General features: G+C 48.2%; 2 protein-coding genes across 7 annotated transcripts in view; both read right to left on the reverse strand.

Annotated features, from left to right (window-relative positions):
- CAPN5 (calpain 5) overlaps window positions 1-16175 on the reverse strand; it is a 53404-nt gene that overhangs the window by 3384 nt on the left and 33845 nt on the right. For all 5 annotated transcript variants that reach the window (XM_069016912.1, XM_069016921.1, XM_069016887.1 and 2 more), the window contains 9 exons: window positions 9232-9440; window positions 8624-8816; window positions 7866-8059; window positions 7135-7212; window positions 6380-6575; window positions 4958-5080; window positions 4083-4279; window positions 3518-3639; window positions 237-373 (listed from right to left, as the gene is read on the reverse strand). In XM_069016912.1, the coding sequence (XP_068873013.1) occupies window positions 237-373; window positions 3518-3639; window positions 4083-4279; window positions 4958-5080; window positions 6380-6575; window positions 7135-7212; window positions 7866-8059; window positions 8624-8816; window positions 9232-9440 (1449 nt within the window). The remainder of the gene's footprint in view (window positions 1-236; window positions 374-3517; window positions 3640-4082; window positions 4280-4957; window positions 5081-6379; window positions 6576-7134; window positions 7213-7865; window positions 8060-8623; window positions 8817-9231; window positions 9441-16175) is intronic.
- OMP (olfactory marker protein) lies at window positions 12262-15444 on the reverse strand. Of its 2 annotated transcripts, XM_069016943.1 has the most exons (2): window positions 14181-15444; window positions 12262-13625 (listed from the first exon to the last, which is right to left on the reverse strand). In XM_069016943.1, the coding sequence occupies exons 1-2, from the start codon at window positions 14580-14582 to the stop codon at window positions 13599-13601; spliced, it is 429 nt and encodes a 142-aa protein (XP_068873044.1). In that variant the 5' UTR covers window positions 14583-15444; the 3' UTR covers window positions 12262-13598. The 2 variants fall into 2 exon arrangements, with proteins under 2 accessions (XP_068873044.1, XP_068873035.1); XM_069016934.1 differs by having other exon boundaries at window positions 12262-15444.

Raw genomic sequence — 16175 nt, forward strand, 5'->3', positions numbered from 1 at the left:
GGGGTTACTGGGAATGTGCCCTGAGCTGAAGCCAGGGAGGTGGTGAGGTGTGGGGGTGTCACTCTGGAAGTGAGACGGGTGAAGGACATGCCTTTACCAGATGTCACCATGGTGATGAGAGGTTGAGCTGCATTAACTAATGGACAGATCTGCTGTGGACAGTGTGAGGAGAGGGCGGGGGGGTCCAAGTGAGAGAGGGTCTCCATCCCTCAGCCCACTGCTTGCCTGCCAGGTACCTGAACAATGATGGGCTGTCCTGGCTTCTTGCGGTAGAAGAGCCCTTTCACATCGAATTCTGGTGATACCGTGTTCTTCTTCACTGGAGAGCGAACCTTTTGCCCTTCGCACTTGATGATCACATAAGGGTCAGCTCCTGAGGAGAGAAAGGGGAATTTTTGGTTTGTTGTAGCTTCTGTAACTCCTTAGAGTCCTTTTCCAGGGGTGTCATGCAGTACTCTGCCTCCATATCCCACCAGAGGAGATGGGTATCTGCCAAAGTGTTTATCACACCCTGTATGATGTCCATGAAGCTCAGCTGTTTGGGTTTAATTCTATTGGGTGACATTGTCCCTGCACAGCAGGTGTTGATGGACTGCTATGAAGCTAGGGAAGGGTCTGGATGGAGCACAGATCTGATAAGGAGCAGCTGAAGGAGCTGGGGGGGCTTAGCCTGGAGGCAAGGAGGCTCGGGGGGACCTTATGACTCCTACAACTATCTGAATGCAGGATGTAATGAGGTGAGGGTTGGTCTCTTCTCCCAGGAAACAAGCAACAGGACGAGAAGAAAAGGCCTCAGATTGCACCAGGGGAGGTTTAGACTGGATATTAGGAAAAACTAACTCATAGAAAGGCTTATCAAGCACCTGGAACAGGCTGCCCAGAGCAGTAGTACAGTCACCATCCCTGGAGGGGTTTAAAAGATGTGCAGATGTGGCAGTAGGGAACAGGATTTAGTGGTGGACTTGGCAGTGCTGGGTTAAGGGTTGGACTCGATGATCTTAGAGGGCTTTTCCAACTGAAACAATTCTATGATTCTATGAAAGGGCCACCTCTCTTGTCCCCATATTCTACAGAAACACTCCTTCATCACTCCAAATCCTCCTAACCATTGCAGTAAATGTTCCATGGAGGACACCATCCTACTCAGCCCTCCTTTCAGGATTTGCTCTCCTAGCGGCAGGCAGAATTAAAACCATGGAGAAGAGAAAGAGGCTCACAAAAGGAAATACCAAATAGAGGATTAAGTTACCAAGTTTACATACTACCAGCCCACAGCTGGATGGTACCTGAGCTTCCAGAAGAAGGAAAGAGTCCCTCATTAGTGAATACTTTCATCTTGCCAAACAAAGTGCTTGTTTGGGGAATTTCAGTAGAGAAAGAGCTATTGCTATGGAAATTTGACTGCCAGAATGCATTTTCTTACCATGAACTTTAGTTGCAATGATGGAAACACAGACCTGTTGGATGAGTTTTCTTGTCCAAAGGAAATGTGGAAATGAGGAGGAACAAACCAGCCCCTTCTGAGGGCCAGGGATTTTGATTTCCAGACCACCTCTTTGCTAGCTTTCTGTTTGCAAGGACCTGGCTCCCTCGGTGAAACACAGCTGCTGGATTTCACAGCTGTTTTTCCAAATTACCTTGTCTTTTGGGATGTCCCATTGAATCCTCAGATTCCATCAGCCAGAGCCAAATTCCTATCTGTAAATCACTATTTCCAAAGTATTTTGAAAGGCCTGGTCTGGGATGTGTGAGAGATGCCATTGCACTGGAAAACACCAAACACACTGTTGGTGGTGGGAGCTGAACAGCTGGAAAACAGCTGGAAGAAAGCAATTCCCAAGGGGTTTTTGTGGAGAAAATGTTTTGTGACTCCAGAATCCACATGTCTTCTCGTCTGAAGGAAAGATAAACATCCTTGTTTCTGTGAACAGTTCAGAGACCTTTGGCTACCGATTTCCCTGCATTGCTACAGGTGCACTGACCTGTTGTGAATAATCCAAGAAAAAACCACCTGTCTAGGGTTAAATTCCCTCCTCAAACACCAGATAGGGCATAAGAACTCCCTTTGTGGCATGTGGTATGTAAGCACATTTGACTAGTCCTTGCTTAGGAAAGATCCTGCTCGTTACTCTCAGGGATATAGTGATAGGCAGCCCTGATAAAAATTCTTGGGTGAAAACAATTATAATTTTAATTGGGTTTTATTTAGATCTTTTAAGTTTTTAATTTTTATATTTTAAATTTGGCTTGAAAGTGTTTGGCTAAGTCTTGCCACAGCCACCACATGTCCTTGACTCAGGAAATGGGGGAGAAAGGCTAGGATCTGGTCTATTTCCATGGGGGAAAGATATTTGCTTCTCTAACTGCAACCTCTAGACCTTTTATCCCAACTTTAGCAATCTCCCAGTACAAGTTATCACTGCCACTGGGTTTCTTGGTCCAGATGCTCCAGGCAGACAGAACATAGGGCTCTTGCCATGAGCCTCTGTGTGGCTGCAGGACAGGGGGAGGTATGGTCCTGCAGCCATCTTCCATGCAAGAAAAGTGATGGATGTCAGAATTGGTCTAGATCCACACCATCCCAAAGTGACCTAAATTTGACATACCCTCTACTGATAAGACATTTATCCAGCCTCCAGGGATGAATGCTACACATCAGGCTGCTTCTGTCCTTCCTACTGAAACGCCTTTAAATACAATTCCTGGCTTTTACAGCTGCTCATACTTGAGAGGAAAGCTTGGGTTATTACAGGACCCCTGCTAAGGGCTTTGGGAAAGTTTTGGGAGGGTCTCAGATGACAGCCTAAATATAACAGCTCCCAGATCATGTCCACTGCAAGAAGTGAGTTTGGTTCTCCATAGACTTTCTCTTCCTCTGGTGTCTCAATCAGGCATGTTCACTGAAAAAAAAATCTGAGGACATTGATGACATGATTTTTTTGCCTTTTTTATATATGCCTTTTATATACCCTTGTATATAGCTTTTATGTATCCCCAGTGCTTGTAGCATGCATATTTGTAATTCCTTAAGTCTGATAACTTAGCTTAGACCCAATATTCCGTTAAGCCAGGAGACCAAACATCCTGGAGGCCTCGCAGTTGGAGGCCGGAAACCCCTACGCTATCCTGAGAAAGCAAGGTCTTCCCTAGAACATCCTGTAAGCCAAGACAGGCCCATCCAGGGGGGGATTCCTTGGGATGGGGGGTTTGTTTGAGCCTCTCATTGGGGAATCTTTGATAGATATGCTAATTTGCAAGGTCTATAAACTGTAGACGTGATCTATCGTCGGGGTGCATTTCAGCGTGCATTTCGGCGCATTCCACCTGGATGAAGTGGTGCACCTTAAGGTTCCTTAAATAAATATCAAGGTAAAAAACATTTTTTCCCTTAAATCGTGTTTGATTCTTAATTTTAAGACCAGGGAAAGGCAACAATATAAATTCCAGCCATGTCCCAGTTCATAAATCACCTCCCAACTCCTCCGGGGCTGGACAACAGGTAGGGAAAGACCAGTACCTCCTTGGGAGTCCTGATTCTTGAGCCCAGCTGCAGCAAGGACATGGATCTGGGATACTACTTGTGGGTAGCCACACATTCCACTCCAGCAGGTGTGTGGTGGCTCATCCAATGTCAGCTCTCTGCAAGGAAAAACACGTGGCCTTTGAGAGGTGCCTAATCTTACCCCAAGGAGTTTGTTCTGGCACAATGAAGGACTGTATAGGCCATTCACTTAAGAGTTGGACTCAATGATCTTTGGATGATGCTTGTGGATCCCTTCCAACTCAGAATATTCTGTGATTTTGTGACTATCCACTGTCCACTGTCAGACTCTGCTCCCCACTCCAATCTCCTCAACCTGGGTTTGGGATGCCCTCTCATATCATGCTTAGAAGCAGAGTGGGAGCTTCTCTGCATGTCTGTAGAGAGACCTCTAAAGATGTCCTGTCTCTTGATCACCCTTTACAGAAAGCCAAAGAGCAGCTGCAGGCAAGGCTGTGACTATTAAGAAAAACCACAAATCAAAAGCACAGGGCTGTCTCCAAAGAGCCAATTCCTCCCCATCCCTGCTCATGCTCCTTACCGGCAATCTGAAGGCACGTCTGTGAAAATCCTGAGAAGGAACTCGCCTTCATGACCAGGGTCAAAAGTGGTGGGGATGATGACGTAGCGGCCTTCCTTCAGGTCTGTCCTCAGGAAGACGCTGCGGGAGTTGATGTAGATGGAGCTGGCCACCTTCTGCTGCAGGGTGTGCATCCGGTAGTTCCTATTCAACTCCACCTGGGCAGAGACCACAGTGGGATGGTCAGCGGATTGTCACTGGCTGAAAATGTACTGGTATCCACCACGGGGGGGGAAAGACAGCAAGGACTGAGTCCACAGTGCCAGGAGACCTGGAGTTAAGAGAACCAGCAAATTGGTCCCAGCTGTGCTGGGTGGAAAGCAAGTGTGGACGTGGCTTTCCCAATTCTTTTGGCTCAGGGATTCATCTCTTGCATCACAGCTTAACACTGGGGACCCAGCAAACAACATGTAAGCATTAGTCTAACAGATCTCAACATTTGGAGAGAAAAGACTAATCATTGCTTTTAGCAAGAACTGTGCAGAATCACAGAATGGTTTGGGTTGGAAGGGACCTTAAAGATCATCTAGTTTCAATCCCCTGTCATGGGCAGGGACACCTCCCACTAGAACAGGTTACTCAAAGCCACATCCATCCTGACCTTGAACATTTCCAGGGATGGGGTATCCACAGCTGCTCGAGGCAACCTGTTTTCCATGCTGACCCCTTTGATATCCCTCTTCATCTCCAGAGGAGGGCAGGCTGTGCTGATGGCACCCCAGAAGTACCCAGATCATGCTTAAATGAGCGATATGGTCATGCAGGACTGATGTACCACTCCACAACCAACAGATTTATGGTGGCATTCAGGCCAACATGCAGGAACCCCAGTCTACCTTATGGATATCAAAGCCTATGGCCAAATTCTCTCCTTTGCCCTCTTTGCGACTGGTCCTTTTGGGCTTCTGCTGGATGGAGATCAGCACTTCATCTTCTGCCTTCTTCACATCAAACACATACTAGAAGCAAAGAGAGGAAGGTAAGGGAGATTAATACAGGATCCCTGGGCATAGGTGGGGGTGGATTTAACAGATTTAACATCAGTTTCTCTCCATCCACTTCCATGCAGGGACAGCCTGGCTTCAGTACCCACTGGGAGAGCCCATACACCCTCTTCTTGGGACCTGGCATCAACTTGCCAACACAGTGACCTTTTTGGCTCATCTTAGAGAAATACTGCAAAATCCAGTCTTTGAATTGCTCAGCAGAATCCAAGCAGTCTAGATGTAGTCTTATATCAGAGACTTTCACCCCTTGCGGTCTGCCAGAAGTCCTCCTATAAGGCATAGAAAGAAGAACTGATGTTCAGAGACCTAAGAAAGGCTAATACAGAGCTGGAAGCTGGAAACAACTCTTCCACATCCTTGATGACAACTCCTGCAATGGACCAGACCATCCTTCATCTGCTTCTTAGATGAAGAACACAAAAGGACCTCACTTGTGATACTGAGAATCCCAGTTCAGAGCACGACAAGACAATTGTAGAATCATTTACGTTGGAAAAGATGTCTAAGATCATCCAGTCCAACCCTTACCCAAGCAATGTCAAGTTCACCACTAAGCCATGTCCCCGGGTGTCCCCCACATCACATGCCTTTTGAACACTTCCAGAAATGGTGATTTCACCATGGCCCTAGGCAGTCTCTTCTAACATCTTCACCCTTCAAGTGAAGAAGTTTTCCCTAATATTCAATCTAAACCTCCCCTGGCACAACTTGAGGTTGTTTTCTCTTGTCCTACCACTTGTCACCTGGGAGAAGAAACTGACTCCCACCTGGATACAATCTCCTTTCAGGAAGGTGTAGAGAGCTATAAGATCCTCTTGAGCCTCCTTTTCTCCAGAAAAGTTTGCTCCAGGAAATGAACTTCAAGCTAGAAGGAAATGGCTCTATGGGCTACACCTGTCCTGGTAAATTTAACAGTGTCAAAGTTTGGGCAAAAAAACTGGAATTTGGTCATTCAGACATCCAGATTGTTGGAAATGACTCCTGGACTGGAACCAGCCAACACTGCTACCCTGTGGCACAGTTTGTTCTTCCCTTGTGCCAAGGGTGCTTGGATGCAGCCTCCCTGATAAGAGGGATAAGGTTAATAGAGTTGGTCTCAATGCTGGTCATGCTGAGCCAGAGAACTGCCACAAGCACAAATAATCTATTAGAGGTCTGGTAGCCATTTCAGTTTTCTAGATACCTGTAGGACAGTTAAACACTTGGAAGCACATGTGAAGGCTCCAGAAGGGCCTCTGCCCCCTTACTCACTTGGGGGTTCTGCAGAAAGGTGTCCTTGTGGTTGATGCAGCCTCCAGAGCGGTTCTTCAAGGGGTCACTGCTTCTGGTCCATGCCCCATGTAGCACTGCCTCTTCCCAGGTCTTGTGGATGCTCAGGTAGGAGGTGTTGATCATACGGCACTTGATGATGTCCGTGAAGTATTTGCAGAAATCTTCAAAGGTCATCCTGAATCAGGAAAGGGCAGACCTGGGTTATGCTGCTTCATTCCCTGGAAAAGTACACTGCAGGGATTTTCCTGATCACCTGTTAGAGAGTGTGGGTTGTCTCTGATGGCTGATGAATAACAAAAGTTATTCATCAAATATCTCCAAAAGAGATTGAGATACTTTTGTCTATGCCTTCAGTAAATACTTTTTGAGTTTAAACAACAGATCTCTGCTTTTTGGAGCAGGAGAAGCAGCAGAGTGTCCCTTTCCCCACCCAAGGGTAAATGTGGTACTGAAATGTTCCTGGCGAGTCTGTGAAGTTCAGCACATTTATGACAGGTTCTCAGTACCTTGGCGAAATGGTCTGGCCCCTGTGTGATACAGAGCAGCTTGCAATCCCAGGGACATGGCCATCCAAAGCTAACACCCATGGGCTCAAGGAGAGGGCTTCACTAGAGATCCTATGGCTTGGAAGCCTGTTTTCTCTGGATAGCTGTATGCATGGAAATGATGTACATGCTCCGTGGGGTGGGAGGATGTGGGCATGGCCTGTAGTGACAAACCCACGAGGGACTCACCAGAACTCTCCATCATCTTCCACTGTCATTCCCATCTTCTCTCTCTCACTTTTACTCACTTTCTGCCACTCCTCAGAGCTGAGGGAAGAAAACAGGATCATTACTCAGAGGTAAGGGACACACAAGAATTCGAGGCTCAAGGACTGTATAAAGCCAGTCCCCATGCTGCTGTGGTTAGGTCATCTGCCAAACACAGGGAAAGTGCAGCACGGCTTGGAACTTCAACTTCCTTCCTGACCAGTGGAGGTGAATCCAGACTGGCAAGGTTTTATTTGGCCAGTAGAATCACAGCCCTATCCGTGAAGACAACAAAATTGACTCTGGCCAAAGGCTCTGGTTGCACCAGCCCTTGGTTCTTCATCTCATCCACAGCCATCACAGCAGCCAGTGGTGGCAGAGGTTGATTCTGTTGGGTGCTCGTTTTGCTGCAAAAAGACTGGGAGCACAAAGGTGAGCTATAAACATCCTTTGCTACTACAAATGAACATGGAATCATGGAATCACAGAATGGTTTGAGTTGGAAAGGACCTTAAATATCATCTCATTCCAACCCCCCTGCTATGAGTAGGGGCACCTTCCACTAGGCCAGGTTGCTCAGAGCCCCCTCCAACTTCATCTTGAATGCTTCCAGGGATAGGGCATCCAAGCTTCTCTGAGTAACCTGTGCCAGTTCCTCACCATCCTCACAGGGAAGAATTTCCCACTGAAACCAGCTGTCCATCCCAACTCACGTGTCACTCCAAGGGCCGTTCCACTCCCGCTCGCCCCATGGGTTGCGCATACGGATCATGTCCAGCTTCTCCGACTTGAAGAAGGACAGGAGGCCATGGCCGAGACGGACCTTCCGCACGTCCGTCACCGCGTACGCGTGGCCCTTCACCAGTCCGCAGGCCAGGCGAGCCTCCATGTCAGCTGCTGACGTGGCCTGGCAGGAGGACACAGACAGTGCTCAGACCAGGGGGACATGACCACCTCTGCAGGGGCTGGGAAAGAAAGGAACTCAGATTTCCCTGCAGGTTTCTTCAAGCCAAAATGAAGAGCATCAATGGTCAGGGAAAGACCCAGTTGGCACAGGTCTCAGATGCCATTTTATGTGCTGGATCCCTCCTTTTCTTCATTTGCTTCATGAGGTCTCTGAGCTCCTATACTGGCAACCAATAAAGCTCATCCTTATGGTTATACTGGGAGGTCTGGCAACCAGCATTTGTAGAGACGTCTAGATGCAGACACCAAAACGCCTTTCTCTGGAGTGGATTGCCTCCTAGCATTTAAAGGGTGCTGGGATGAACCTGGGCTCTTGGACATAGCAACAAGAAATAAAGAGGGTTGGTTGGCATTCAGGATTAACTCCTTTTGCCATCATCAAGAAGTTGGAACCCTTGGCCACCATTTATCCGATCTAATTTAGAAGTTTATGACTGTGTAAGACAACTGCCTCCTAAAACGCCCATTCCCATGGGACCATGACCATACTGGTAACGTTGCTTACTTTAATGGAGCAGCTGATGAGGCCTCCCCTGTTGTGCACCTTCAACACGCGCTCAAAGAGCAGGTTTCGCTTGGCTTCGTCAGCGATGTAGTCCCCTTCGGTCAGGTCGATAGGTTCAGAGACCCCACCAGTGAAATCCACCAGGGCATCAGCAGTGTTGCCTCCATCCAGGGCCTCGTAGCAGCCTGACAACCTGAAAGAAGGTGACAGGGATGGCAAAGGGGTCTGGGACAATTCTTGGGGCAGCCTTGGCAACGGAGATTTGCAGGTGAACTTCAAGTGGGAGAGGACAGCAAACTACGGTGAAAAGACAGGACCCACATTCCTTGCAGCATTCTTGCTGCCACAGGACCAAAGTAACAGAAAATTGAAAACTCTAGAATAGGCGTTGCTTAAAGAAACATTGAAGGGTATTTTGCTTTAAGAGTAAATTAAGGCTAGAGAAGGGCTTTTTTCCTTATTTTTTGTCTGTTTGAGTTATGCACTACTACTTTCTTGTCCACAGGAAAGATGTTGGTTCCACTGCTGCAAGCCAGCTGATGAATGAACAGAGAGGAAAAACAGAGTGCTCAGGTCCCACTTTATCCTACAACTGCCTGGGTACCTACTTGGCATAAGCTTTCTCCACCAAGGCACACCAGAACTCATTCTTGGAGTTGGAGTGGCAGTAGATGAGCTGGTTGTGGAGTGTAGGAAGGCGGTCATCGATCACCACATCCAGCCACTGACCAAAACGCCAGAACTGGAAGTGGAAGATCCCCACATAGCTCTCAGGTTTCTCAGGGTTCCACTCCTGCTCCTTCCAGTCTGGGATGACCTGCAAAAGAAGAGGCACATATATCTAAATTATTCCCTTTTTTCCTGGGATTGGCTCTCATCCTGGAACTAATGCAGACAATATCAAAGGCAAGGAAAAATATGAGGGGAATGGATTTGCTTACAGTCTGCTAGGGCCAGATTTTGGACCTGGTTCCACCAATGCAGACTAGATTAATGTGTACTGGAATAGCTTAGACTTCCCTGTCCTTTGGAAGGTGGAGTTAAAGACCTTTGTCCTCTTTCTTACAACCCTGCCCTGGACATCTGCTGCCATCTACTTCTGTAGACAGGCTATTGGAGCAGAAGAGTTCTTTGTCTAACCAGAAGTGGTTATTTTTATGAACACATTTTTTGTTTTTTTAGTGTCAGTAGGGTACTAACAAAGGGTACCTTCTTTGATTCTCCTACTTGATTCTGGTGTGACTTGACTGGCCCAAGAGCAAGAGTTGTATTCATCTACCTACTGCCAATGAACAGGCAGCAGATACTCTGCATGAACCTACTCTGCTAAATAAAAGTGGGAAAAGCAGGATCCCCATTCCCTCAAGGTCTCCATTCTTCCCTGTCAAGAGCTACCATGCTCATCCAAGCAAGCACAGCGAGATGACTTGATGAAAGAAGGAAAAGAAGGCCTGAGTTGAAAGAAACCCTAGAGCAGCTGAGGAGTCTGAGGAGGTACAGGTTTGGTGTCACTGCCAGCAGGGCAGGCACAAGCAAAGGGTAACTGCCCAAGTCCATAGCCCTTCATGGCTGCAGGCACCACCAGCTCTGCTTTGGATGGAAAATTCACCCAACAGCTGCAGCAGAAATGAGCACAGCCAGGCACAGATGTTACACGTAGGGGGATCTGCATCTTGTTTAGAACCAGGACACAGAGGCACACAGCAAGAAACTACCCCACTGCAGTTTAGCTTTTGTTGAGGGTGGAGGCAATGTGGTTTTACTGCATGGCCAGGGCAGGCTGTGAGGCCATGTGTATTTACTGTAGTTGATGGCTGACAGATACTGACTTATTCAGCAGCAGGAATGTAATTGCTTCACTTACCTGCTCCCAAAGGATCATGAGCTCAGTGAGGAAAAGCCCCAAGGTGTCCATGCAAGCATGTATTGTGTTCCAATACACCAAATAATCACTGTCCTGTGGAGAGCTGGGCATGTTGGCGTGGGATAGGAGAGGACACAGCTACATTGCATGGAAAGAACCTCTTCAAGAAGTCACAGGACATGATGAAACCATCTTTACTGTGCCTTGGGCCCTTGTCCATCTGACAGAGCCCTTTTCTTTTTTTTTTTTTTTTTTTGTCTGCTGTCACAAAGCAGGAATTGTGCAGAGAGAATTCCCTCTGAAGAGCCCCCTGACTCCTTAGCTACCAGCAAGGATCCAGCCCAGGGCTCTTATTGCTCCTACACTGAAATATTAATCATGCCATCAGCCCTGCAAGCTCACTGGAACTCTTTGAGTTGTCTGAATCAATAGAAGCAGAGCAGACAAAGCCATGAAAAAGAGCCACATTTGGAGGGTTTGGTGTTTTATAGGAGTGCTAACAATGTCCCAGAGTCCCCTCTGGAGACTGCCAGGAAAGGTCAGACAACCCTCCATCAGTGCCCATTGATTCCCTCTTGGCTGGAGCTCATCCTAATGAACTGTCATAGAGGACCATCATGATAATTAACTCACTATTAATGAGGGCTTAGAAATGATCCCAGCATTGATTAGAGGCAGCTTGTCAGCCAGAGCTGGTAGTGACAGCTTCCAGCTGGCTGGGTCTGAGACTTGCTCTTACTGTCATTCGTGGCAGGACACCATCCTCCTCCATCCCTTCACTTGGGGACAGCTCTGGGAGCACCCTCCACCACTGAAGGCAGCAAAAGCGGTCAGCTTTCATCCAGAGCAGGGTCCAGGAGCAAGGATGGGTTGTATTTGTACACTGACCCAAGAGGAGTCTGATCTCCAGAGGTGTTCCCTGCTGGAGAGTATGCCATGGACCACCCATCCTAGGATCCCAGCAAGTCCTGGACTCAGCTTGGTTTCGTGACACTGGGGCAGTGGAAATCACATCTTCTCCTTCACCCAACTGTGCTGCTTTTTCCTTAGGGGCTCACAAAATCTGGAGCTGCAACACCATTTAGTGTGACGAATTTACAGTGGAAAGGTTCAGAGACAGGTAAATTGGGAGCTCAGAAACACCAGGTTCCCCTCCCTAAGCTGATTTAGGGCTTTTTTCAATTTTCTTAAGAGTGGCTAATTAAGAGAAAAGGCACCTGTGGCCCTGGAAAAAACGTCCCTGATTAGAACAAGAAATTGGTACACGCCAAGTTCTCCAAGCCTTCTGCTGGGAACTGGCCAACTCAGGATAAGGAGAGAGGCACCCAGCTCTACCAATCTGCTGAACTGTGGCACAAACTCAGATGAAATTCCCCTGGAAGATGGGACAGGGTGGTGTATCTGAAAGTCTTTATGGGATGCTGAAACGTGTAGGGATGGTTTCAGTGACTGGTAAAAAGAGGCTCATTTTCCTTGCAGCAGAGAGAGATCACACTGCCCCCTTCACCTCTCTCCCCAGCTCTGAAGAAAACAAGGATCCACCTGAGAATCATTTCCCCTTCTATGCCCAGCTTCAAACCCCTCTCCAAACCACAAAAAAACTGTTCAATACTCCATGAAGCCTTTCACACCAAGAGAGAAGAAGGCAAATGTTCATCTTACATTTTTCAGGAAGTTAAAAGGGGCTCAAAAATACCAGCATTGAGTTGAAATTTGGTGCTTTATTGCATGCAGGATTAGGGTAGCTTCCAAAGGGAGCATGAATAAGACACAAACAGCCTCAGTCCTTAAGGGGAACCCGTTGTCTAGGCTTTTATTTACTGTGGTACACCAATACCCAGTGAGATATCTGCAGCAAGAACTCTACCCCAGCAATGTAGCAATGGCATATTGTGAGATTTGGCATGCAAAACCCCCTTTGGATGTTGCCAGTGGCTCCTGTTACTTCATCTAAAGTGGTTTCTAGTCAGGAACTCTGCTCTGGGATATACAAGGAGGGAAAGTCTGCTAGGACCCTAGAGGTGTGTTTGGCCAAGCAGGGATGCATCCATTTTTCTCTCTACTCACCAAGTCCAGCATTTCTTGGGGTCTAAACAAAGACATCAACTTCTCTGGCAATGGCCATGGCATGGCTGTAGGATTTGGTGGTTGCTGAGCTTTGGCTGTGGGCAAGACTCAGAGCTCCCACCATCTCTCCAGCCAGTAGCTGATCTTCCTGCTTTCCTTCTCCTCTCTGCCTGGCATGACTTGTGCATATCATTTTATACACTATTGTTGGGCTGGGGAAGGCATAGTGTCTGCATCTCTGGAGGCTTTGGAGAAGAGGTTGGACTCTTTTTGGGGCTGGTCTGCATGAGTCAGCAGGCCACAGGTACAAAGTCACCTTGCCCTGGCTTTTCCATCACTGGTCTCTCCTCACACATCTTGGGAAGATGTCAGGCCACACCTTGAGGAGTACTCACACACATTTGAGTGAAATCTGAGCAAAGGACTAACTGTAAGAATACTTAACTCTTTCAAGGGACTTTTCTATCTGTCTGTCTCAAGAAACTTCATTGCAGTATTCTCCACATTTTGGTGGAGGAAAAGGAAACATCCAAAGTTAGTAGTTTATTCGCAGTCATGGGGCAAGCTGGGTACAACACACTCTCCCATTCCAATACTTATAAATGTACCACTCCCCTCCGCTTCCATGGTCACCCAGACACCCTTCCCCATGTTGTAGAGGGTAGGAGACACTGCTTTTCAGGGACAGAAGCAGAAGCAGGTTCCTGCTCTGCGGTTTGCAAAGTGCTCTGCAACCTCATGGCTCTCTGTAGATACTTCAGAGTAAATATTTTCACGGGTGCTTTAAGGACAGAACAAAGCACAAATTAGCTCTGCACACACACACATCTGCTCCAACCCTTCTTGGACCAACACACTCCGCCCTCCCCTGAGCAAGAAATGGAGGCAGTAGTCAGAAAAAGCTGGTCCAACCTCCCCATCAGTTCAGTGGGTTTGCAATCTGCAGAATACAGTGAGTCCAAATGTACTTCAGCTTCACAGCAAGGTGGATTCTCCATGGGACTGGTCTTCAGAGACTTCAAGCAGCCACAGCAGCAGCACTAGTCACCAGAGCCTGCAAGCAGTCAGCACCTTGCAAGGAGAGGAACTCCATCACAAACAAGTCCTCCCTTTTTAATGGCTAGAATGGAAACTGGAAAGCAGGGCTCGCTCCAGGGGTCCCTGCTGTTTTCTAGTACAGCAATTACTTATTTTTCCAGCAGGGTTTTGGTGTGCAGTTGCTACAGTGAGAGGACTTAGGGCAACCTCATATTTCCAAGCCAGCAAGACCCTGCGTGAATCCCTGATGAATTCACAAGCACACAGCCTTATACTCCAGGCAAAAGCAGCAGCAAGCTCATGGTCCCCTTCTCCCCATCATTCAGAAAGATGACAGCACGTTTGGGGAATATTTCACAGGGCTGAGGGGCACCAGAAGCACTGAGCTGTTCTCTGCTTTACCACAGTGCTGTCTCTCATAAAAAAAAGAAAAAGACAGATGTAGAAACTGAACAAAGAACTGAACTGAAAGAAGCATAGCTGGAGCAAGAAAAGCTGAGCAAGAGGGGATCAGGCTTTAAAAACAATGGAGCCTTTCAGCTGGGCTGGTTCGAGGCCGCCAGTGAAAGTGAGGAGGAAATACATCACCTTGCGGATCTGGGCTAATTCCGCTATCCGCTCCCCAAATTCCTGGGCATCTGCCTCATTGCACTCCACCTCCTTGGCCCCTAGCTTCTTCCAGAAGATGCCCACCGGCTCCAGCAGCTGCCGGTTCATGAGGTGGGTGAGATCAGGAGTCCAGTGCTGGGAGGTGCCAGTCACCGTGACCTTCCCAGGTCTCTCCAGCTGCATGTCCCAGCGGAGGAAGCGCAGTCTGTGCTGCTGGATGAAATCCACTCGGTAGATGTGCTCATTGGGACGCAGCAGCTTCTCACCATCCTGGGGCCTCACGTTTTTTTGCTGCAGGCTCTGGAATCGCAGCCGCATGCGCCGGGTGAGCTGCTCGTCGCGGGTGAAGGGCAGCTCAAGCATCCCTGCCTCAGCTGCCATCACCTTGGCTGCTCCTCTGCTCCTTCCTCAGCAGTGTGTGGCTCTCAAACAGGACACGCAGGGGGAAAGATCAGACAGGCCCCTGGAGCTGGTGTCCCTTCTCCACAGTCCCAGCAGTGCTAGGCAACCTAGGCCAGTGACGCAAAACACCTCTGGGACTTCCCCTGAGTGCCCTCCCAACTCGTTTGCAGATTCAGAACTGTTGGTGCTGCTGTGCACAATAATCTATAGGGAAGGGATGTCTGATGTCAGCCTCCCTGGCAACTTCCCTGACAACCATGGCTCATTATCCCAAAACAAAGCCAGGGATGCCACCTTGGCAGGGATGAGGGGCAGTGGCTTTCTCCAAGTGTAGGTTCATGGGATAATTCAGGCTGGAATGAGACTCTGGAAAAGTCTGATCCAACCTACTGCTCAAAGCAGGACTTATTTCAGGGTTAAATCATGTTGCTTGGAGCTTCAGCAAGTCCATCTCTGAGTATCTCCATGGACAGAGGTTCCACAGCCTCTCTGGGCCCTGTTCCAGCATCTGACTGTGCTCATGCTGAAGATAAGCTGCAGCTTGTGCTGCTGTCCTTTGTCCTCTGACTGCATCCCTGCAAGAGCCCGGCTCCATCTTGTCCACACTCCCCTATCCAGGCTGGATGGGACTCTGAGCAACAAGGTCCACTGGAAGGTGTGTCTGCCCTTGGCAGGAGTGTTGGAACTAGATGACCTTTGAAGGCCCCTTTCAACCCAAACCATTCTATGATTCTATGGTTAAGTAGCTGCACGGAGCAGTAAGCTCCCTTTTCACCTTCTCTCCTCCTGGATGCACAAACCCACTTTCCTCCAGACCATTTTGGCGGCCTCCATCAGGCTGTGCCATCCAGGAAAGCACACGAGGGTCCCAAGGGATGGATTGACTATAAGTCAATGAATAGCAAACCACTGTAACCATCATGTCCTTTTCTGGATAGCATAGCTGGCAGGAGTCAGACACCACACTGCGCCTGCAGCAGCAAGTCAGCACCAGCATCCTGGCATGGTTTTGCCCCCCATTTTGATGTCTCAATTTCTTTTAATAAAAGCTAGACACATCTGAAGGGTCATAGAAAGGGTGTTACAGAGCCAGATCACACCTAGAGCCATGTAGGGTCAGCCAAGGCTCAGGAGTTCAGAAAATAGCTCTCAACTAAATTCCAGTACCCCACTCCCACTCAGTGACTCACAGGCATAATGGGAAGTAGGGAGGGACATGGAGAAAGCAAGGTGGAAGAAAATGTTTGAATAAAATAACCTCCTGGGATACACAGGGATGTGCTGGCCTGCCTTATTTTCTTGAAGGTATTCCCCCTCCCCACACTTGAGAGAGACAGTTTCACTGTGTGAAATGGAGCAAGGGACACGCAGAGCCTATGTAACATCCTGGTGTACACCAGGAAAACATTTTCTAGTAGCCGGGGAAAACCTGGGACAAGATCCCTGGACTGATATTTCAGAGATACTAAAGCCTGCGTCAGCATTTTTCAGCTCTTGCCAGACCCCAAACAGAGACATTTTGGTGTCCAGCAATGTTATCACAATTGCATGTGTAACCACACTGAGGACCAA

The sequence above is a fragment of the Aphelocoma coerulescens genome, chromosome 1 (assembly GCF_041296385.1).
Source record: "Aphelocoma coerulescens isolate FSJ_1873_10779 chromosome 1, UR_Acoe_1.0, whole genome shotgun sequence".
In the NCBI taxonomy this organism is placed as follows: domain Eukaryota; kingdom Metazoa; phylum Chordata; class Aves; order Passeriformes; family Corvidae; genus Aphelocoma; species Aphelocoma coerulescens.

What these genes read in the sequence shown, in the direction of transcription:
- OMP (XM_069016934.1), bottom strand. Translation starts at nt 14,582, where the DNA reads ATGGCAGCTGAGGCAGGGATGCTTGAGCTGCCCTTCACCCGCGACGAG.